General features: G+C 33.4%; 1 protein-coding gene across 1 annotated transcript in view; it reads right to left on the reverse strand.

Annotated features, from left to right (window-relative positions):
* The window catches only part of LOC132751247 (uncharacterized), a 103,641-nt gene extending 79,190 nt beyond the window's left edge, over window positions 1-24,451 (reverse strand). Inside the window, exon 1 of the mRNA XM_060741405.1 lies at window positions 24,277-24,451. Within this exon, the coding sequence (XP_060597388.1) occupies window positions 24,277-24,376 (100 nt within the window). The 5' untranslated portion in view covers window positions 24,377-24,451. The remainder of the gene's footprint in view (window positions 1-24,276) is intronic.
* Between the last annotated feature and the right edge of the window lie 352 nt (window positions 24,452-24,803).

Consider the following 24,803-nt stretch of genomic DNA (forward strand, 5'->3'; position numbering starts at 1 on the left):
TTTATATGTGGTGCTGTTGTTTTTATAAATGGTTATACTATTTTGCTTTTTGGTTATGTTCTTTTTATAACTGGTGATACTGTTTTGCTATATGGTGTTTTTTTTATAAATGGTTATACAATTTTGCTAAATGGTGTTGTTCTTTTTATAAATGATGATACTATTTTTCGATAAAAGAGTGATGTCCCTTGGTAATGGACGTAGTATATTTCGCTCCGAAGAAAAATAATGATTCCATAGAATTATGATTGAAATAAAAGGCTTTTCGTGGCTCTAAAATATTGATAAAATATATTTATACAAAGTGCTAGAAATATTTACGTTAAAAGTGTTATAACACAGAGGAATACTGAATTTTACACTATTCTACTGAAGACAAAAGATTAAGCGGGAAAACACAAAGGAAAAGGTATTGAACTAGCTTTTGACCAAGCGATGTATTGACTTTGTTTATAAACATTACAACTGTCAAAATATAATGTACTGGAACAGGTGTTCCAGTGATTTTTGTTGAATTTTGTTCTTTTCGGTATTTTCGGGTACTTTTCGTATATTTGCAACCACGCTAGTTTCCCGTTGTTTCCAACGAGTACATTTTATACTTCCAGAAGTATGAAGCTCAAAATGACTTATATGAGACATTTTTAGGCCAGATTCACAGTAATGAATCACTTGAAGAACTGACTGCCACAGAAAAATACCATTCAAGAAGAAAACAGTTGGTGCTTACAGAAACAAAATGTTTACGCGACATACGATTAAACATGCTGGAGAGCAAAGCTGCAAGTAGAGCCGACAAGCTGTGTATAAAATCACACAATACTATTTTACACAAAGCCAACCTCGAGTACAAAAAGAAGGAAGCAGATATAATGAAAGAAAAAGCAATCGCTCAAGAAGAATTACAAATTGCAAAGGCAAAATGCGAAAGGAAAGAAGCAGAGTTAAATAGTGCTCTTAACATTTTGAAAGTTGAAAATGAAGCAATGAAAGATTCAGACTCACAAATGATTGACAATGAAAGTATAATAAATAAGGAAAGTTTTACCAGAGATTATATTGAAAAGCATTCACATCTTAATCCTAGTGTGCCAGCCTTTGAACCACGATCATTTATACAGCCAGCTGACAGTGATATCACCACCAGTTTAATGAAAAAAAGATTTACAGCTTTCAAGGTTCACACAGTTTGATGACAAACCAGAAACCTTTGCTTCCTGGAAGTCGAGCTTCAAAAGTGTATGTGGAAACTTATGCCTAGACAATGCAGAAGAGGTTGACTTGCTCATAAAGTATTTAGGCCCACAATCTACAAGATCAGCAAGGGCAATTAAGGCTGCAAATACAAATAATTTGGGAAAAGCTAAGGAAGAAATATGGCGTCGATTGGATGAACGGTATGGAAGACCAGAACTTGTCGAAGCAACTCTGAAAAGAAGGTTAGAAGAATTCCCAAGAATTGACTATAAAGACATGTCAAAACTGTACGACCTTATAGACATTCTTTGTGAAATTGAATATTTGAAAAGTAACCCAACATACTCTTCTTTACTGGCCTACTTTGATTCGTCTTCAGGTGTAAATAGAATTGTTAGGAAACTACCACTTGGTATCCAAGAAAAATGGACATACAGTGCTTCCAGGTATAAACGTGATTACAATGTCATATATCCACCATTTGAATTCTTCATAAACTTCATCAAAGAAATCAGTAGCACCAAAAACGATCCAGCTTTTAGGTATGACTTTGAATCAATGAAAGTGAAAGAACACAAGATGTTTGTAAAGAAACATGAAATAGAGCAAAAACAATCTGATAATACAAGTGATCAAAAGGTGACCCTATAACACAAAGCAAACCACACCCTAAACATATGCAAAAGCATTCAATAAAATGTCACTAATGGAGAAAAGAAATTTTTCTGAAAGAAAAAGAATTTGTTAGGCAGGTGCTTAGATTTTTGTAAGACATGTTGGCAAGAGACCCTGCAAAACAGAAGTGAGGTGCGTAAAATGCGGCAAAGGTCATGCGTCGCTCGATGCATATAAAAGACCAGAGACAGACCGACGGCGTGGAGTCACAAGGGAATGCAAGGTTTGAACTCTAAGTGTACCTCTCTGTTTGTGGAGACAAATTTGTAGGCAGATCTTGCAGTAAAACTGTGCTAGTAAGATGTATTATCCGCAAGGGTCATTTAGAAGAACGCTGTACGGGTGTATGCTATCAACATCGATGGTATAACGGAACATGGGAAAAACTGTTCGACACAAAATTAAAATGTACGTACTGAAGCAAACTCCATATAACATTGTCCATTCAATGCCTCTGGCCGTGTAAACTAGGTAAGGCCGTTAGGAAAACAAATAATCTGTGTGTAAAGGGCAGTGGATGGTTCTATGCTTGTAGCAATTACCTATAAGTCACAGAAATGCACGACGATATTCCAAAATGAACGTTCAGAGATCTACATCTACATCTACATTGGTACGTCGGCGCAATCACACTTGATTATGACGCGACGGGTGGTTGCTAGGTCAAGAAAAAGAAAATATACAAGAAATGATAGAAAAAAAAAAAAGTAAGAAGAGTTGGATAGTACAAAAGGTAGAGATATAAGACAAAAAAGTAATGGCCAGCTATATTTCGCCTCTTCAACCCAACTTCTCTTCTCTCCGGTTACGGTGGCCGCTGCCGGCACAGCCTTGGATATCACTAGTGGGGATAACCTACCACCAGAAGTAAGCCTGAAGCCTATGATCATCTTAAATGTATTGTAAGAAAAATACCTAAAATAGAAAATTAGTGAATATACAGTTGTTGATAGGAAGTGATCTTCCAATAGGTACATCTCATGTGCTTGAACATATAACCCGTCAAAAAGGCCCCCATTTGCTCAAAGATTGCCACTTGGATGGGTTATTATTAGGAGAAGGTTTGTTCAGAACGTTTACCGGCCAGCCTTTACGGGGGATCACACGTTTCGTAAAAACTCATGTACTATCCACTGGCACACGTCCTACATATATGGAACCATTTGCCCTTACACATTGAGTTTGAAAGAACAGTTCCAAGTCATTGCAATCATGATTAACTGTGGCTGCGCGCGAAGATTCAACTTTTTGTCCGAACGAACAAGGACAAGCTAACTGGCCTTTTCGATTCGCAAGATAAGCAAATTCTTCGACTCATCGAGTTTGAAGAAACTGAAGTAGACTCAACGAAATGGTTTTTGCGACTGCACCTTTACCCCTTAAGTCAAATTAGATCAAGCAGTTGCCTAGCAATCAGACAACAGGTTTTGCGCGCGGCTCACGATCCTACGATCGCCCCAATCTAAATAAACCCAATCAACGACGGAAAAACATTTGTTAATTTCAATGAGTAAGAATAATCACCAATAAGCATGTGACAAGTGCCATTAACCTTTAGAAAGCGGTAGTGAGTGCTGGTATTTACCCTTCTTCGCGGGTGGTATCATCCCGAAAAAGTCTGAGCAGCCTTACCCGGGGAGTATTCGACTCTTCTGCCATACTTTCATCGATTTTTTTTTAAAATTAGTGTCTTAATTGTCTGGTCCAGACATGAACTAACAGTCTACTCGGCGTCGCTGCTTAGATTTCCGTAAAGATGAAGTGGCATCTCTGCTATGTGGAACAAATGTTTTATAGATTCAGGGTTTCTACAAAGCATCGAGATTTTCTGAGATTCTTTTGGTATGGTGAAAATAACCCAGATAAAGACCTCACTGAATACAGAATGTGTGTACACGTTTATGGCAATAGTGCCTCTCCTGCAGTTGCAACATATGGCTTAAGAAATATGATAAACAAGATCACCAAGGAAAGGCGGCGTTCAAAGGCAGTCCAAACTGCAGATGAAGATGTGAAACAATTTGTGCAAAGAGATTTCTATGTTGACGATGCGTTAACATCAAGACCAACATCTCGCGAAGCTATAGAACTGTTGAAGAAATTAATAACGCGCCTTGAAGAACAGGAGGAAATACCTAAGATTACACAAGGTTGTCAACGACTTACCCAGGTTTGGGCGCTTTTTTTCTTTCCCTCCTGAAACTTAGGACGCGCGAATTGAAATCATTAGAACTTTGGACGGATCTTCTACCCAACACAACGCAGACTCGGCTTGGTTTGGGATCTTAAGAAAAGACCACAATTCGCTGTTCAGCTGTCTCAGTTAGGTGAAACGCCCTGTTACAGAATAAAACAGTAATATACTATATGAATCCGCTCGGTTAATTGCTCCAATAACCAAATCACAGGGAAATTTTCTCTCTGAAGCGATTCCTCCGTTTCCCGGTCCTTGATTGGGAGTCCCATTGTCTACAGACCATGTTTACTCAAATGGCTAGGAACTGGAGGGAATCTGTTGAAAAATTGGCAGACTATAAGTATTTCCTCGCATTACACTCAGTTTCCAATACCAGTCGGCTAACCCGTGTCCTCTGTCTCCCAATCTACTCTGAAATTGCTTCACAGAAACGGCAATACCATAGCTTCTTGTACGTACCTTAATTTGACCGACTTCTACAAGTTATGTCACTCTAGCCTTTCTTCTGGCCACAAGCTAAATTAGCACCAAGAAGGGACACAAGATTTCCAGATCTAATTGTGTGCCACGCATTCTTCTTCTAAGAAATAGCAGAGATCCTGATCGTACAGTTAGATATTCCGCTGAGTGGAATGATCTTTTATACAGATAGCAAAGTGGTATAAGGGTACATATACAATAAGACTCGTCGATTCTACACATATGTCAGTAATCGTGTTGAAAGAATGCTCAATGTTACTAGAACTGAACAATGGAGATATGTTTCAACAAATAAAAATCCCGCAGATCTTGCCACAAGATGTTCCTCTGTGTCACTGGATAGCGTTTGGATCAAAGGACCTGTCATAGATCGCAATAAAGGAATTCATGAGAAAACAGAAATTCAAACGAGTTTAGATGAAAGCAGTCTCCAAGAAAATCAACCATCAGAGATCTTTGATCTCATCAATCCTGATGAAGACCGTGAACTTCGACCACTTGTCAAAACATTGAAAACAATTACGATACGAAACATTACTGAAAAATTTGAAAAATTTTCAAGATGGACTTCACTCATAAGAGCCTTTATGCTCTTAAAGAAACGTTGTTCCTCTTTCAAGAAGTCTCAAGAAAGTAAGTCTGACATTGAACTGACACATGAAACTGAAACGTTTATCTTTCAAGCTGTGCAACAAGACTTTTTCGCGAAAGAGGTAGAGTTACTTTCTGAAGGAAATAGTATTCCAAAGAGCAGCAGTATTGTTAAACTGAGACCCTTTGTTGACAATCATGGTGTTTTAAGAGTTGGAGGACGTATTAGCAGAGCCGATCTGCCTAATAATGTGAAGCAGCCCATTATTATACCAAAAAAATCACACATAGCCACACTGCTCATTCGACATTATCATGAAAAGATTCATCACCAAGGCAGACTTTATGAACATAACCAGTACCTCTTCCGTACACATGGTTTTTTGCATTAGTTTGGTCGCAAAAGCGTCAAACTCAACAGTATCCTTCATCCAGTGCGTGATATGCTCGCACAACTACGAGGGAAGCTTCTCACCCAGCGTATGCTCAGATCTTACCACAAAGAGAGAGTCGGCTCCAGAGATAACCGTTTACCAGTAAGTTGGTGTGGAGTACTTTTTGGCCCGTGCCACAACGCCTGTTGCTCGCAGGAACTATGCAGGCAGGCATGGCAAGAAAAAAGCAAACGATGGGCTATAAATGACTCCTGCGATGCTTCTTACTCAGAAAGTTGAACCATTAGAAGGTTTGGACTCATCTTTATCTTTGAAAGACATTTATAAGGCACAGTGGAAGTATGTGCAGGTTTTAGCCCAAAACTTTTGGAAGCAATGGAAAAATGGATATCTCCAAACACTTCAAATCACAAAGAAATGGTTACATGATGAACAATCCATCAAAGAAGGTGATTTGGTACTTGTGAAGGACGTTGAACTCCACCGGAATCATTGGCCAATTGGTGTTGTCAGCAGAGTATTCGCTAGTCGTGATGGCAAAATCCGTACAGTGGAAGTAACAATAACGAAGGCTGGAACCAGAAACAGCTATGTGCGTCCTATCACGGAATTGGTTCTTCTTGTTGAACAATGTTAATAACAGTACTTTCGGTGTGATAAGCAAATTGTGCTATTGATAACTGATTTAATTGTAATGGATAAACTATTATCTTAAGAAATACAAAGAACACTATGCTTATGATTATTCATGTACAATAATAAGTATGATAAGTTACACTTGTTAAATTGTAATCCATTTTTTCAATTTGTTTTCTTTTGGTGATATTTTGAAATTGGTAATATTTTTGTTTTAATTTTTGAGTCTGTCTAAGTTTTAACAATGTTTTTCATTTATCAAAATTGTATTGTTTCAAAATTTAAATGTTAAGAAGAGCATAGAAATTTGGTAATTCATACCAGACGGGGAGTGTACTGGAACAGGTGTTCCTGTGATTTTTGTTGAATTTTGTTCTTTTCGGTATTTTCGGGTACTTTTCGTATATTTGCAACCACGCTAGTTTCCCGTTGTTTCCAACGAGTACATTTTATACAAAATCAATATTCTAGTCCTCATAGCCCCACATGGTGTAGGTTTTTTACTTTATTTTCTTTCTTTACAAATTTTGAAAATGATTTAAATCGGAAATTAGTTAATTTAAAATGTAATTAATGTAGGTGAGATAATGTAATATGTTTTCGCGTTATCTGTTTCGTACCCATAATTTTTCGTTCCATGCTTTTTCGTACCAAAACATAGTTATGGTGTATTTTAGTGTGGTTTTATTAAGAATTATTCACAAGATATTTACTTTAATGTTTTGTAAGGAGAATTTCTCTATTACTAGTCAAAACTTTTTACCAACATATGTCTTTCAACATTGTACTTAATCAATTTTACATAAAAGTCTGTATATTGTTCATGTTTAAGCCCCGATTGTTGAATTACGAGGTAGTCAAACACTCCTCCGGAGTTTGCTGGTTAACATGTATTTTTCCCAGATGATTTGTTAGTTATACAGCGTTATTTTGTATCATTTCAGCTTTTTACCATATTCAACGATTTACGGAATAAACGTTTAAACTTCATGCGTCTTGGTTTTGCTTCGGTAGCATGACATATAACACAAACGTGTGGCAATATTTTACAAGGACTATTACCATTACCTTACGTACGTAGATTACAATTATAATAATAACTGAAAATAATAAAAACTTAAAGTGAAGAAATGGGCATTTCTACACAAGCTTGGAGAATACGTATTGGGACATTTATACAGCCAATCAAGACAAAAACAACAATAAAGACATTTCAGTTAAAATACGTTTCTTTGTGTCTCCGCATTGCCTTATTTTATCTATTATTAGCAGAAGGAATAGAGTCTAACCCTGGACCTACAAATGCACGCGGCCGCGGCGCACATCGCTGTGGTACTAACACACAGTCTGCAGAACCACTTTCGGTTTCGTCTGCCGGACTAAACGACGAAATGAATTCCAACCAGCACCATCAAATACGAGAAAATCGTACGACAAGGCGATCTGAAATGGCACATTCACAGACATCTGTGAGTTCGTGGGTACGAACCGGAAACTTTCGTGATAAGGATATGCTAGAAAGACTGGCACTTGATACAGATACCAGCGATGCGGACGTCGAAGTAGAAAGCACTACTGATATATTACTTGAAATACGTCGTGACGTGAAACGAATGGATAAGAAATTTGATTCTCTAGAAAAATGCGTAACTGAATTACAGAAAGAAAATGATATACTTAAACAGAATAATGCAAAACTGAATTCAGAGGTAACAGAACTCAATAAAAGAACTTCTACCTTACAGGAAACTATAGCATCGACTGAGCTTAAGTACGAGCGTTTAGAATTGCAGCTCAAGAAAAAATAATCTTAAGTTTTCGGTGTACAAGAAGTAGAAAACAAAACACAAACTATACTTGAAGAAAATATCCGCGAACTCATCAAAGACAGTCTAGGCGTAGATGATTCAAATATAAAATTTGATGATCTATATCGTAAATCAGGAAGTAGAATGGTTTTTGCTAGATTCGCACACTTTGCTGACCGAAAAGCCATTCTCACAGCTTTTCGCTCAAAAAGAAAATCAACTGACTTGCCGTTTCGTATATCAGAAGACCTTCCCCATAGAATATCATTAGCAAGATCCGAATTATATCCATTTTTTAAAGAATGTCTGGACTCTGGCAAATCAACATATTTTAAGTATGATAAACTGATTGTTGATAATGAAATTTACACATATTTCAAAGACAAAAAGTGTCCCGTTTCTGTTAAAAAATAGGGATTCCTCCAAAGCCCAAAATCGTGTAAATATGACAGTTTAAAATTGTGTTCATTAAATATTCAAGGATTACGTAAATACAACAAACACAACGAATTTATTACATTTTGCAATAAATATGATGTCGTCTCAAAGAATGTATCGTCCTTTATATTGATAAGCATATTGCAAAATTAGAAAAGAGTATTGTGTTATTTTTCTGCTACGTTGCACCGGAGAATTCACCTATTTACAAAGGCAAGTTGGAAAACGGTATAGATATCCTTTCTCAAAAACTGACATGTATTATCTCAGACCTTGGTGATGTGTCCCTCATTGTAGCTGGGGACTTAAATGCTCGAACCGGAAACCTAAAAGATATCATAATAGATGACGACATTGATTACGTATATAACACATGCACAGATTATCCCAGTGACATATTTAATATGAACAGAAAAAATCGCGATGACAAAAGCAACCGTTACGGTATGTCGCTTATTGAAATGTGTTGTACATTAGGGATTCATATTCTTAATGGACGTCTATTTAGAGATACAGCCGGGAACTTTACATGTACAGCGAATGGAGGATTGAGTGTTGTTGACTATTTTATTGCGTCGACCGACATATTTGATCGCATACAAGACTTTAGTGTTGAAGACTTTGAATCATTTTCCGATTACCTGTGAAATTCTACTTGATACTGTAAACGTGAATTCAACGGAATTTCACTCATTTTCGAATCTTTATGAACATCAAACATATAAATGGAAAGAGTCGCTCAGAGATACATTTATACAAAAATTCACACCATTATTTGAAACCTTTTATAATGATATTATTCAAGAGGAAAATATCTACAACACATGTACAACTTTTATAGACCTATTTAAAATCGCCGGTAAAAACGTGTTTTTAAAAGTATATAAAGGTAAAAACAGAAATCTGGAGGCAAATAATGAACAACCGCGTTGGTGGGACTCGGAATATGCAAAGATGAAACAACTGAAATATAGCAGTTTGCGTAAATTTAGACGAACACAACATAAATCAGACTTTGATGAATATTTGATAAATAAGCGAACTTTTAAAAATATGTGTAAAACTAAGCGCCAATTCTATGAAAATAAGATGCGCGATGAACTTATCAACAACCGAAATGATGCAAGTTTCTTCTGGAGTTGTATTAAAAATGTTACGGGAAATGTAAAACGAAATGAACACATCCCGATCGATGGAAACACATGGGTTTCCTACTTAAGCGAACTATTTTCTGAAAACAATCAAGTTTTAAATAATCAAGATATATTCAACAGTTTTTATGATAGAATAGATGACACAGATCTTAATTGTGACGTCACAGACGACGAAATCTTGATAAGTGTTAATTCCTTGAAAAATAATTGCGCAACAGGAGTGGATGGAATATGCATAGAAATGTTCAAAAGTACTATATATTTAACAATACCATACTTGAATAAACTATTCAACAATTTACTACATACGGGTCATTTCCCACCTACCTGGGCAGAAAGCATTGTTACCCCAGTACACAAGAAAGGAAATAAATCCGATCCGAATAATTACAGGGCAATTTCTGTAGGAAATAGCTTGAGTAAAATTTTTATGAAAATCCTCGCAAATCGTTTGACCAAGTGGGCCGAATTGAATAACATTATAGATGAATGCCAAGCTGGTTTTAGAAGTAATTATTCCCTGCGGTCTGGAGACCGCAGGGTACTGGTACGTGTTTAACTTTTGAGGCATGGAGGAGCACGTGACCGTTTTCGGTACATGGAGGAGCATGTGATCTGTAAACCGTGCATGATTGGTTAATGGACCTTTTCGAAAACCTAGCTAAATACCGTTTGCCGGTACGTTACGGATTTACCTGTAGGGAATTAGTCCGAATTACACCTAATTAAGAACAAAAAACTATTACGTGATATTTCTAATTTTCTATAATTATGTTACCGTTTAAGGTGGCAAAACTTGAATGATGTGTTTGAAAATTTATCAATGTTTCTTTAATATCTATCTTAAATTTTACAAACAATAAATTGTTTGAACTGAAAATCTACAAAATTAAAATATTCGTAGTAGCATCTGCCATAACAAATAGAGATATTTTCTTCGTAAAATTGTGTGTTTACTTTATTTATTTTTTGCTCGGAATTATTCATAAAATGGTAGGCCTATAGAATCATTTTCTTAAAAAGAAATAATTGTTTTATGTTCACCTTCTCCGGTCTTCAACGGTCACCAGTTTCCAAAGACATAGCTAGCTTCTCCTATATTGATCGTTTCTTCAGTTGTCAACTATATTCCTGATACAAACGTTTATTTATCCCCCCCCCAATAAAGTTGAAAATAGTTAAATGAAATATCTTTATATCATTAAAATGTTCACCGCAGGAAAACATTTTACTTGTTCCGCTATTGATAACATTTTTAATCTTCAATCTATAGTACAAAAATATATTAGTAAATCAAGGGGACGATTATATGTGTTTTACGTTGACTTTCTTAAGGCCTTTGACAATTGTGTACATTTCAAAATATGGGAAAGCTTAGAAAGGAAGAGAATATCCCCTGAAGGCAGATTTCTAACGTTATTCCGGAATATTTATTCTCAACTTCGGTTATGTGTAAAAGTATCAGGACCTACGATGAATGGGTTGACTGATTTCTTTGAGTGCGCCAAAGGAACAAAACAAGGTTGTGTGACGTCATCAATCATTTATAACCAATACATAAATGACCTTGTGAAATACTTAAATAATAAATGTCAAAATGGAATAACTATCTCACAACATACAGGAGAGCTGTATTGTTTATTATTTGCTGATGATGTCTCCAGTATTGCAGACACGGCTATAAATCTCAAAAGACAAATAAATGAAATAAGTAATTATTGTGCTGAAACTGGGATGTGTATAAACCTTGATAAATCTAAGATAATCGTTTTCAGAAATGGCGGTCCACTAAGACAATATGAGCATTGGAAGTATAATGAAAATGAAATAGAAGTTGTCAGTTGTTGCAAATACCTAGGAGCATACTTTACCCCGAAACTCTCATGGACTAAAACGAAAGATGTACTAGCCATACAGGCGACCAAGGCTGTCAATGTTATTTATGCTTATCAAAAACATTTTGGTTATTTAAGTATTAATGATGCTTTCAAACTATTCGATGCTATGGTAAAACCCATTTTGACTTACTCATCAGAGATTTGGGGATATAACACATGTCGACAGATCGAAAATGTGCATATATCATTTTGCAAAAGGATAGCATGTTTAAATCAAAACGTTGCAAGTTTCTTCACCCTTAGTGAATGCAGACGCCTTCCAATTAGTGTAACGTATATGTCTAAATGTGTTAAGTACTGGCTTAAATTAACGGAAATGCCACAATATCGGTCACCAAGACAATGCTATATTATGCTTAGAAACTTAGATGAACAAGGACGAATCACATGGGCAACTCATGTTAAACGCATGTTATTTCAATTAGGCCTTGGTTACGCGTGGACAGCGAACGGAGTCGGAAATGTTAATACATTCATGCAAGTATTTAGGACACGAGTCTCAGACTGCTGTAGACAAGAGATATTGTCTGACATTAATTCATCGCCTAAAGCAATTAGTTACAGAATTTATAAAACATCTATTTCTGACGAATGTTATTTGTCACTGAGCATGCCTTATAAATATAAACGCGCATTAGCAAATTTTAGATGCAGTGGCCATGACTTGAAAATTGAAACAGGAAGGCACTTAAATATTGACAGAGAATTTAGATTTTGTTCATTTTGTCTTAAACGTAATGTGTATGTTGTGGAAAATGAAGTGCATTTTTTGATTGACTGTCAGCTGTACAACGACCTTAGACACAAACACTTAATTTTTTGTAATTTGAATGTAATTGTAAACAGTAATGAACGCTTTAATACTAAAATGTCAGAAACAGCGGAAGACAATATTAGAAAATTGGCAAAATTTATCTATGAAGCAAATAGTTTAAGAAAGCTTCAAATAACTGAACAAATTTAAACATATATATTGTAATGTTTTTGAATTTATTTTTACCAATTACCTTTATGTTTAAATATTATATCTAAATTAATAGTTACCTCTTCAACATTGATAATAATCATATTGGCATTTGTACATTATATGTTTATTTAATATTACCTTTATTTCAACTTAAATATTCAATATTACCATTATACTAATTACTTGTAAATATACTCATAATTATGTCTATTATATATATTTATATATCATTCTTTGTTAAATTAAAATTTGGATTGTATTTTGGGCTGAAGGCCTTATATTACTAATAAACGTTAGCGTAGATATGGTGATACTATTTTGATGTATGTATCTGTAATGTTTCATTACGATGATGTTGAATTATTAATTGTTGACCGGAATTATTTGATAAGGGTATAACTGTTCTTACTCCGTCATTTAAAAATGTAGGTAATTTTGTTGTCTGTTGGATTAGGATATTAAACGGGAAAAATTTATCGATGACAAACAGAGAAACAAAAGACAAAAGATTAACTGAAGAAAATTCAATTAATTTCGGTGTTACATTTGGAGACAGGCTACTACGGTGGCACAGAAATGACATGTGTGTCTGTGTGTGCTTTTATTTATCTAGTGCGCACGAGATACCATGTCGTTGCCACGAGTAACTAAGTGGTGCGAACGAGATAATGAAGTGGTGCGCACGAGATACTACTTAGTTGTTGCCACGAGTAACATAGTCGATCGAGATCATTAAATGTTGCGCACGATATATTTTGTTGTGACCACAAATTTCTAAGTCGTGCGCACGAGATAATTATGTGGTGCGCACGAGATACTGTGTCGTGCCAAGAGTTACTTTGTCGTGGCCACGAGTTAATAAGTCATGGGACCGAGATAAATAAGTCGTGTGCACAAGATAATTAACCAATCATATAACACTATATATATGAAATGTTTAACTTAGAAAATTCCTGGTTTAAGTTTTACAACATTAATCCTTGAAACAACTGAAGACATTCACTTTATCCAATGCCAATAGAACAGGCTATAATTTTGACTATATCATGGCCCGTTATGGGGACCATCCTCTGACCAGTATGTACGTACTAACGGCAGCAGACTGCAAAATTGCCTCGATTTTTTCATAAATTGTGAGAACAGTTTTACGCTAATCAAATTGTTCCGGTCATCAAACAGGTCATCTATAAATAGTTCAACATCATGGTAATGAAAAATCATATAACCATACATGAAAATAGTATCACCATTTATAGAATTTACATCACCATAAAACAAAAAAAAGTGTCACCATGTATAAAAACAAACATCATCATACAACAAAATAGTATCACCATTTATAAAAATAACAAACTAGTATAACCTTCTATAACAAGAACTCCGCCATATAGCAAAATAGTATCACCATTTATAAAAAGAACATCACCATATATCAAAAAGTATCACCATTTATAAAAAAGAACACAACCATACATCAAAATAGTATCATCATTTATAAAAAGAACATCATCATATACATTTGTAGCAAAATAGTATCACCATTAAAAGAAAGAACAACACCATAAAGCAAAATAGTATAACTATTTATAAAAAAACATCACCATATAGCAAAAGAGCGGCACCATTCACCAAAGTACCACCACTATATATCAAAACGACATCACTATTTATCATTACCGCAGCACCATTTATCAAAACCACAGCAACATCTGTCAAAACGATAAGACCGTTTATTAAAACCACAATACCTTTTATCAAAACTACAGCACCATTTATTAAAACCACATCACCATTTATCTAAACCACAAGACAATTTTTTTCAAAACCACATCATCATCATCAGTCAAAATTACAAGACATTTTATTAACCCATTACTTCACGAGCATTTTGTGAAAAATGGCTTTTTTCATTGAAATGTCTCCCGTTATAAGTTCAAATTTATATAAAACTAAAAAAAACTGCTTCAATACTAATCAAACTTGGCACAAATGTTTACCTGACCAATGCCATTGCAACAACATGCTCAGGCTTAAATTTTCTGTTACCATGGCAACGAGGGGACATCTCAAAATTGCCAAAATCACTATTTTATCCTGATTTTTTCCATCAAAATTGATTTCAAAGTGCTGCAACTTCTCAATGGATTGAGATAGAGTCAAATGCCTTTCAGCGTTGGTTACATGTTACCTTACGATCAATCTGGGGTCATTTTTAGCCTCTCAAAATTCCAAAATTTTCTTCTCCCCCAAACACAAGGGGGCACATCCCCCTTCTGGCAACCCCCTGATGTATATTTTTGGTTGGGGGAGCCGCGCCGAAAAAGTGGTAACTTTTTTAAGCAACATTTCTCAAACAAAAACAAGTGTTGTGGGCATAAATAAGGCATTTTTTCACCATTTGAGATAACAACAAATGGGGGGAGGCGTTAAAAGGTGTGTATATCGCGTAATTGGTTAAAACCACAGCACCATTTATGAAAACCACATCACCATTTATTAAAATACATTTGTGTAGTTTCAAAATTTAGTACAATGTCATTAATATTTGACTAGTTTGTTGACATACTACTGTATTATGTTTGTTGATTTGTCATAATTTTGTATATATGTGTGATATTTATGTATGCTTGTTCTGCTCTTCATTCAATTGAGGAATAAAAGATCAGCTACGTATGTCTAATGCCAATGTCTTTCATATGTTTTGTTTCAGTCAAAGTTAGCATGGCTTGTAGTAATATGATATTTTGATATATATATCTATCAAAACAACAGCTCCATTTCTCAAAAGGACATCACCACTTTAGAAATGTGTTTATAAGGCAGCTATGGCATTCCATACTGTAAGGTTTACTGAGGATCGTTAAATACTTTTGATGATAGACAGAATATCGGAAAGTAATAGTTACAGTACGAGGAATAGGCCTACTTAGTATTTACAGACGCGGGTGGCGATGAGCGTAGCGATCGGGGTTTTTCAAAAGGCCACTGGGTCTGTAAATACTATACAGACCTATTCCGAATGCAGTAACTATCTTACCTACATGCTCTTTAGTTTTTTATCCATACATCAGTCTTTAACTCAGGATTTATTCATATATCTCACAAGATACATATTATTTATGTACTTTTTCATGTTTAAGAAAGCATTCCAAAGCCATGCAAAGATACCATCCGCTACGCTCTTGTAATTCATTCGTTCACAAATCAGGTGTTATTTGAATATTTTGTGGGGTTTTATTATGTAATAAGGTCAGGCAATGTAGTTGTTGAGTTGAGTCACAGAAAGTGAAGACAGAACTTAACAAAGTTTCTAATCATAAAAACAAAACACTTTATCTTTACATATCATAAATTCCATGGTAAATAGATGATCAGGCTATTTCTTATATAATTAAAATATACGATTTTTTCAAAGGAAAGTAAATAAATAAATAATAGTAATATATGTAGATATACCGTTATGTAATTTTGGATTTTTGTTGTTGTTGTTTTTATGATGGCTGATTTTAAATATTCTTAGAATCTCATTTATGTTTGGAAAAATTTTCTTTCGGTGTTCTCTTAATTATCATCATCCGTAATTCATATGTTGATAAGACCGCATGTAAGCACGCGGTCTAGAATCGAAGACGCAAGTCGTTTTCTTGCGAAGTTCTTGTATACAAAATCCAAATTTTAATGTAAAAAACTTGAAAAAAAGAGAAAAACGGTCTTATACTTATGATGAACTATACTTCTACTGAAACTAATATTTCGGGAAAGAAAGATGCAGAAGTTGACTTTAATTCGTTATGCACCAATGGTTGTATATATCCCATAGTGCAGAATTGTTAAAATAATGCAGGATTGTGCAAAATCAGACATAGTTGTGGAAATAAATGGCGAAAAAAATATCTTATGAAGCTATATAGTTCGGCAAATGTGTTAGCAAAGATAAACTTCAACGCAAGAACAGTAGCCAGTTAGTTTTTCTGGAATATATGTTATAGGGGTCCTTACAGTCTGTATGCGCTAATTTTATTCAATTTATTTGGTCAAATGTTCTTTGAAATATATTTCGACCTTTTTCCTATTCAAAGAGGTCATTACCCCCCCCCCTCTTATAAATGCACAATTCAGCGTTATTTTTAAAAATTTCTGCGTTTACGGTGCAAATTGTGTAATGCACGAGTTTATCGACTTCACATATTTTTCTATTGTACAGAGAACAATAGAACAAAAACAGGTCGGTATATGAGTCATTCTATATTTTCGTAACATGTTCAGTTTGAACATCTTTGATTTTTAGATGTCCATTGAGGATTGAATTTTTTTTGTGGTGTGACAAGGGATATTTCCCAATCATGAAAAAATATTTTTGCAAGCTATGACATGACGACTTCTCTCATGTCACTCCTGTAACACTTTTGTATTTAACAGCTAGAAAGAGGATACTGTGTCTACACATCCTAAACATGTATCATTCAGCAGGTTTGGTATTATTATTTTCAAAGAACAATTAATTCCTATTAAAAAGGTACCAAACATAAATTTTAGATGATGAATACACCTGGATTTTTAAAACGTAAATATTTAGAGTACTAGTATTGGAGTTTATATAATTATAAATTAGCGCATTTGACGTAATTTCATATTGTCTTAAAATGAAAAGATCACCTAAATGTTTGAACTGTGACTTCATTACCATCTGATAAGACATCAGTAAAATAAAAAATTCATTTTATTGTGCTGTTACACGATTGACAGGTACTGTTACAGGAAAGACTCTTCTGTTACAGCAGTGACAAAAAATAAGCATGCATAGTACTTCGTTATTTTACAAAACTTTTAAAGAATTCCATTTTATTTTATCTTAAGATAAAATGTGATCTGAAATCTATTATGTACATAGTGTTTGATTATCACCTGACAAGACCGTGGTTAAATAATTATGTCATTTACATCTTGTTACATGAGTAACATTTTAGTTACTGGAAAGACATTTCTGTTACATATGCATGCATGGTACTTCACAATTTCATCAAACTTGTATTAAATTTATTGATACAAGAAGATACTTAATGTAAGACATTCATCTTATGTCAAAATCCAAGTGTACGCCACATTTTTCCCCCCTATTTTTATTTTTGATAATATTTCTTAATTGCTTAAAAAATAGGGTTTTTGGAATCTTAAATATTTTTTGAAACCCCTGATTAAACAGGACAGAATTCAAGGGACAATTTGGTTGTTTAAATGTCCCCAAAAAAATTTTTTTAAAAAAGGGAACGGACAAAAGTTTTTTAAACCATAAATTTGGGTTACCCAAAGTCTTCTAAACCCAGTTTTTTTCCTTTTTTTTCTTTATTCTTTAAAAAACCAAAACCTAACAAGATGTTTGGACCACTTATATTCACTGTTTTTCAAATTTAAAGGGAGAAAAAATTCCCTTTTAACAAGAAAACCACTTTTAAAAATTTTAAATCATGTTTTTTTGGATTTCCCTTCTACCTTTTTCTCCTTTTATTCTTTTTTGCTGGCATATTTTCTCACTTACTTTTTTCTTCTGCCTGACTACTTTCTCCTGACTTACTTCTTCTGCCTGATTACTTTCTGCTGCCTTAGTATCACTTTCTTTTGCCTGACATCTTTTTGCTAACTTACTATTTTTCCTGCCTGACTACTTTCTGCTACCTTATTATTACTTTCTTTTGCCCTACTACTTAATGTTGACTAACTACTTCTGCTGACTTCTTTCTGCTGTCTTACTAATTCTTTCTGCTGCCTTACACTTCTTTCTGCAGACTGTCTGTTGTAATGACAACCTTATGCTGTAATGTCCTACTTCTTTCTGTTGGCTTTAGGTTTTAAACTTATTTCCAGACATACAACTTTCTAACTTATTCCATCTGACTTACCTACTGTCTACCGACTAACTACATTTTTCAGACTTACAGCTTCAACTTCTGATATAAATTTTTGTTTCAACTTTCTGCTGACTTAATACTTACTACTGACTCAAGTTTTTCACCTTACTTACTTATTTATTATTACTTATTTACAACTTAACCACTTTACTTACTACATTCTGCTGACATAAAAGTTCTGCTGAATAACCATAGCATGGGGCGTGGGCAGTTGCTTGCACTTTTAAGGAACATGCAGGAACGTTTTAATCAAATTGAGCCCGCAATTTCGCGGATTTAAATATTGTTAAGCGTTGCTACTTTTCAAGACTTCAATTTATACATATTATACTTAAAGACAATACTAGTATTGTAATTGATAAATTAAGTAAAAAGTCTATTTTCCGCATAAATTATAAAACAAATGTTATTAAAAATCTGCAATTATTGTCAAATTTTGAATTACAATCATATACATAAAATTATAATGGCAGAAGATTGTTACATTTTCCCCCTAAAAAGTATCATTTAGTTTCTTGCAAAATCAAACTTTTAAACATTTTCTTTGTACCTAACCGCTTTATACTGTAACATATTTGTCACTCGTGTAACAATTTTATGTCTAGGAGAACCTAACAAAAACTTTGAGAAATCAATAAAATTAGTACTAAAAACTTTCAATTTTAATGAGTTTACATTTACAATGGATAAAGTCCCAAATTTTGGGCCTCTTCATCATTGATTTAAAGTAACATAAGTAAATTACTGTTTAAGGCATTTTTGTCACTACTGTTAACATAAATTAATGCAAACTTGAGATTTTTTTTCCATTTTTGGGGATATCATATGATTTTGAAAAGTAAACCATTATTTTTAATGTGAATATCTAAATAGTTTAATCAGGTTACATACAGTAAATTTCAAGGCATTTTCAAAAAATTACACTTTTTAATAAACTGATAATTGTATTTAAGTGTTTATTACTGTTAAAATTTGGGCAAAAAGGGGAAAAAATTGAAAAAGAAATCGTTAAAGATGGAAATTCAAAATTTAAAATTGTAAAATAAAAAAATCCCCAATAATTTTTAAACCCTCTTTAAAAAATTTCCAAAAATATTTTACAAAATTTTTAATGGAATGTTTAAACAGTACTTTACAATTTAAAAAAAAAATTTCTTTTTTGGGGTGAGGGGAAAAAAAATTACACATACTTTCGTAAAAAGTATTTTCATTTTCCAAAATAAAAAACGAAAAAATCCCCCGTGGGACCCTTTTTTTTACTATTAGGGTACTTTTTTTAAAAGGGCTTTTTTTTTTCTTAATAAAAAAGGGGGGGTTAGATTTCTTTCTGATCATGACATTACGGAGTGACATAAATTTTAAGGGCAAATTTTAAAATTTTTAAAAAAAAAAAAAAAAGTTGTAAATTTGGTTTTTTTAAAAATCATAGTTGACTGGCTTAACATAAAAAATGCAGAAAGGGTATGTTTTTGACAGTTAAATTGTCAATAAATTTGTAACATTTTCACAAATGCTGTTATTTTTGTATAGGGACAGCACTAATAGGCTCTAATTTGCACTTCTGATAATTTTTTCAAGGGTTTATATAACCGTTAAAAAACTGGAAACTGTTGGAACTTATGAGATTTCAGCTGAACTTGCATTTTCAGTAAAATCTCATAAATATACAAAGTTTTGGCCGTAGGACAGAAAATGCTACGAAAATATAGAATGACTCATATATTTGCAGACTTGTTAAGCGGTCGGTAAGTGATTTACTAGACCGCTTTTAACAAAAGAACCGATAGATAAAGGTAGAAAATTTAGATGTAACAAGATGTAATAGAATTCGTAAATATAACTTAAGATGTATGAAGTCGTAACGAGTTTATTTATAAGTTTACGTGGCTAAGCTCGTAGAATCAAATAATAAGCACACATGGACTATGGAAATAAAAAAAATAAGTATAGAATAATATGGCCGCCGAGCACTACGGGTCTTTTTTACGCTGGAAAATAATAGTTTCGATTTATATTTTACCACGCGTTTTAAAGGGAAAAATATAATTTTGATTTAAATGACTTTTTAAATTTTTTGACAATTTTTTTCATGTTTAAAAAATAATCCCTTTTTCTGGAATAATTACCGGCAAGGGGACCCCCCCAAAGCCAAAATAGATCGGGGGAATTCCCGGGTATTTTTAAAAGAAATAATAAAGTTTTTTTATTAAAAAACGATGGTATTCTTTCTATATAATCCCAAAAACCCACGCGCCCTTATATCTTTTTTTGGGTTGAGGTTTCCCCTCGCCGAAAAAATAATATTTCGTTAGTGCATTTAAAAGTGGGAAAAGGGTTTAAAAAAAGTTAAAAAATAGAATAGTATTAATCAATGCGTTAGTATTAAAAAGAATAAACTAAAATATTTGTAATTTTCCTTGTAAAATTTAAATATTTTTTTATTTTACCCTTAAATAATAATTAAATCATTCCACATTTTGGAAACCCAGGGCATACCCCAAAACAAGCCCCTTTCCCCCAAAAATTTTAAAATAAAGCATTTAAAAAAAGAAGGGGAATCATCTTTATTTAAAAACCCATACCCCCACATAGCAGTACTACGTAAGATTACCACTGGCGTTCTGGTTTAAACCCCTTTTTTTGACACCCGTGGGGGTGGGGGAAATGTCTTTTGGGGAATTCTGAACAAAATTTAAAAGGATGGGGAAAAAACGCGAGTAACCATTCATAATTTTATTTAAAATCCAGGGAAAACTGGAAAATCACCCGGGGGTAAAAAATAGCATTTCATTAAAAATTTGCATTAATTTTTTGGAAAAGTAAAATTTTATAAAATTTTGATGCTGATACAAAAAAATAAACTTTAAAGTGTAATAGTTTTAAAAAAAAAAATTTTGAGAACTTTTAGAATCTTCCCTACGAACCCCTTGGATAGTCAAGTTGGGAATCAAACGAAATGTTTTTGTATGTTTTATCGAGCGCTTATGATCGATCGTACATAAAATCATTCGTGCATAAAAACGCATTTTGCCCCCGTCTTTAGCCGACTCCCTGACCCTTAATGGACGCGAATTAGCTCTAGATCGAGTCTACAAATCAGCTCTGTATGTTTTTGGGAGATCTAAAAATAAAAAAGATGATGTCATTTGTTAACATTAGAGTCCAAGATGGCTGCCGCTCACATTAAAAAATTGTCGCGCCGCGCACCTACTGACAAAATTTATATGGCCGCCGGAAGTAAATTCTTTTTTTTTTTTAATTTTATTTTTATTTATTATACCTTTATGACATACATTTACATAAATTTCACATACATTTATTTCACAAATTTACATTATAATATCAAATCATATTATAATTTGTTTTAATGAATGTTTTCTCTATTTTAAATTTTACTTGTCACAGCTTTTTTAAATATTTTCCCAAAAAAGAAAAGAGTAAAAAGTTAAAATAAAAAAAAAAGGAAAAGATTTTTGCTTTTTTAAAATTTTTTAAAAAGATAGAAAGGTTTTTTTTATTTTTTGGTGTTTTTACATCCATAAAAATTAGGTTTTTCCGGGGGGATACAAAAAATTTTAAACTTTATATTAGGGTTTATGCTTGAGATGATTTGGTAGAACTTTAGAAATGTATTATTTCCTAAATTAATAATTCTTTAAAATGCTCAAAAGAGTAGTTGTTTCTTTTCTGAAGTTCAAAAAAAGTTCTATATATTTAAAACCTTTTGCCATACCAATCTTTCATATAAGAAAGGTTACTTGCATTTTTTTATCTTACAATTATTCCATATAACTTGCTTTCTATCTATTTCATTTACTTTGATACTATGCCATGCAATAAGAATGTCTTTTAGAAAAGTGCTGTGTTTACAAGCATTTTTGATATCTCGATTATTTATTTCACATTCAAATATTAAGCTTCCTCCAGATTTTACCAATGTTTTTTTTTTATATATAACATTCCAAAGCACACTCTAAGGGGAGCGGTGTCCTAGTGGTTAAGGTGTCTGCCTCTCAACCCAGAGATCATGGGTTGGAGCCCTACTCGGGTCACGACCATGTTTCTTCATATGACACCAGAACTGGCTGGTTCCAGGAAGCAGACTCGAAAAGGATTAATATAAGTTGCAAGAGCTTGTTTCGCAATCGCGCTTGAATAAATATGTTTAAATCAAAGCACGCCCCATCATTTCAAAGGAATCTTTTGACCTAGCAAGCTTTGACTGAATTAAAAAAAAATAATATTTATCATTTTAACACCCGCCATTTTTTTATTTTTTATTCTAATATATCTCTTTTAATGTTTTCTGGTTTGTTATTCCATCTCTTTTAATGTTTTCTGGTTTGTTATTCCATATAAAAGTATACATGTCTTTTTCTTATTTTCTTTATTATATCATCAGACGGGTTTGTAAAACAGTAAAAGGATAATAAAGTTTTGGTATTGCTAAAGGTATCATTACTGTGATTTTTCCTAATAAAGTCAGTTTTCTGTGTTCCAATTATTTTAGACAATTTTTGAAACTTTTCAGTTTTGGTTGCAATTTAAGGTCTATGTTTTTTTAAATGTCGCTTGAAAAAGTCATCCCTTGTGGTTTTTTTGCAGATTCAGATGTCCATTTAAAGTGTTTATCTTTGCAAAATATTAAATTAGTGTCTTTAAGAGACCCCGCTCTTAAAATAGTAGATTTATTCATATTAAGTTTAGACCTGATATATGTCAAAAATTTGTAATAACATCGAGGATTTTTCAAACGAGATTCGTTTACCATTATTTAAAAAATTTGCATCGTCTGCAAAAAGAATTTGTTTTATTTCTTTTTCATTGACAATAATTCCTTCTATATCATTATCTTTATTTATGTAATTTGCTAGTAATTCAATACATGTAATGTAGAGCAGAGATGATAGCGGGCATCCTTGTCTTACACCCCTTTGTAGCAGAAAGGCGTCAGAGAAGTTTCCATTATTACTAACAACACTACTTTTTTCATTGTAAAATAATTTAAAGATTCACCAAAATTAAAATTCTTAAAACATTGTAACATAAAACCATGATCAATATCGGAAGCTTTTTCAACTGCAGCAAAAATTAATAAACCTGGTTCATTTTTAATTGGTAAGTATTCGATAGTTTCAAATAACAATCTGATATTTTCTACAATATACCTTTTTTTAGAAACCCAGTTTGTGCATTGCTTATTATAGAGTTTATAACTTTGTTACACCTATTTGCAATTGCTTTTCTTGCAATCTTATAATCTACATTTAAAAGACTTGAAGGACGCCAATTGGATAACAATAAAGTAAATTTTATCCAACACGCATGCGCAGAATGTGACGTTTATCCGGCCCTAATAATACTGTCGGAAAAGGCGCATAAATTTGCTAAAATGCTTGATAGAATATTTTCCTCCTGTTTGCAGTTTTGGGGTATGGTGAGGAAAAGGTGTGAAAACTTTCAAAGCCATATGTCAAACGAATTTGAATATGCGTACACTTTAACGTAAATTCTAATTTGTAAAAGGGTCATTATTCTGTCAAATGCTTGTAAGAGTTACCTCCTCCTGTGTACAGATTTGGAGCATGATGGATGGTGAACAAATGTTCAAAGTTTCAAAGCAGTATATCAATGGACTTTGAAAATAATTGAGGTGGTCCGCAAATTTTAACATAGGTGCTTACACCGCCGACATTGACTCCGACTAGGAAAGCTCTCCTTTTCATTCGTACTCTTCGAATAGTCGAGCTTAAAATGCGGTTTCTTATATAAAACCTTCCTCGGTTCCAAAATTAAAATATTCGACATAATACCTTTAAGAACTTACAATGAGAGAATGTGTATGGTGACAAGATATTAATAAAAATGTTAGGAAAAACAACAAAAAGAGGATTTTTTCGCCTAAGAAAATTTAAAAGATATGCATAAGCCTACCTTTTCTTCTGGTATTCCTGTTCCTTTTAGCCCCTACTTCGTTCCAGTAAATTATTAATAACAAAAACAATAAAATTGCTCTGTATTTACACCTGATCATTTCGAATATTTCCCTTGCTCGTACATTTAACTTTCGATTATTTCTGTAACTTTCCGAGTGAAGAGAATAAAGTTTGATGTCTAAGTTTTATCATACGGAAACCGGATACTCATAATTGAGAATACAATCACCGCATGTCAAACGTTAAGGTGTTCCATCCAGATATGATTGATATAAAACTGTACATGATGAGTTTACGGTTTAACAATTAGACCCGGGTCCAGAGTTTTTATCACCAGTAGCGGTCGCAAAATGTCTCAAGTAATAATGCATATAGACGGGGTTAGCATTTAACATGTTTTCAAAAGAGGATCACGAGTATAATCTGTGCGCATTTTTCACTTTAAAAACATAAACCCTAAATTCCAGATAATAACAGTATGACAAAATTCCTAAACGTATTTTCAAAACTGCATCGGGCTATTGT

Source organism: Ruditapes philippinarum, unplaced genomic scaffold (genome assembly GCF_026571515.1).
Source record: "Ruditapes philippinarum isolate M1 unplaced genomic scaffold, ASM2657151v2 ctg4142_1_1_1_1, whole genome shotgun sequence".
Taxonomy (NCBI): domain Eukaryota; kingdom Metazoa; phylum Mollusca; class Bivalvia; order Venerida; family Veneridae; genus Ruditapes; species Ruditapes philippinarum.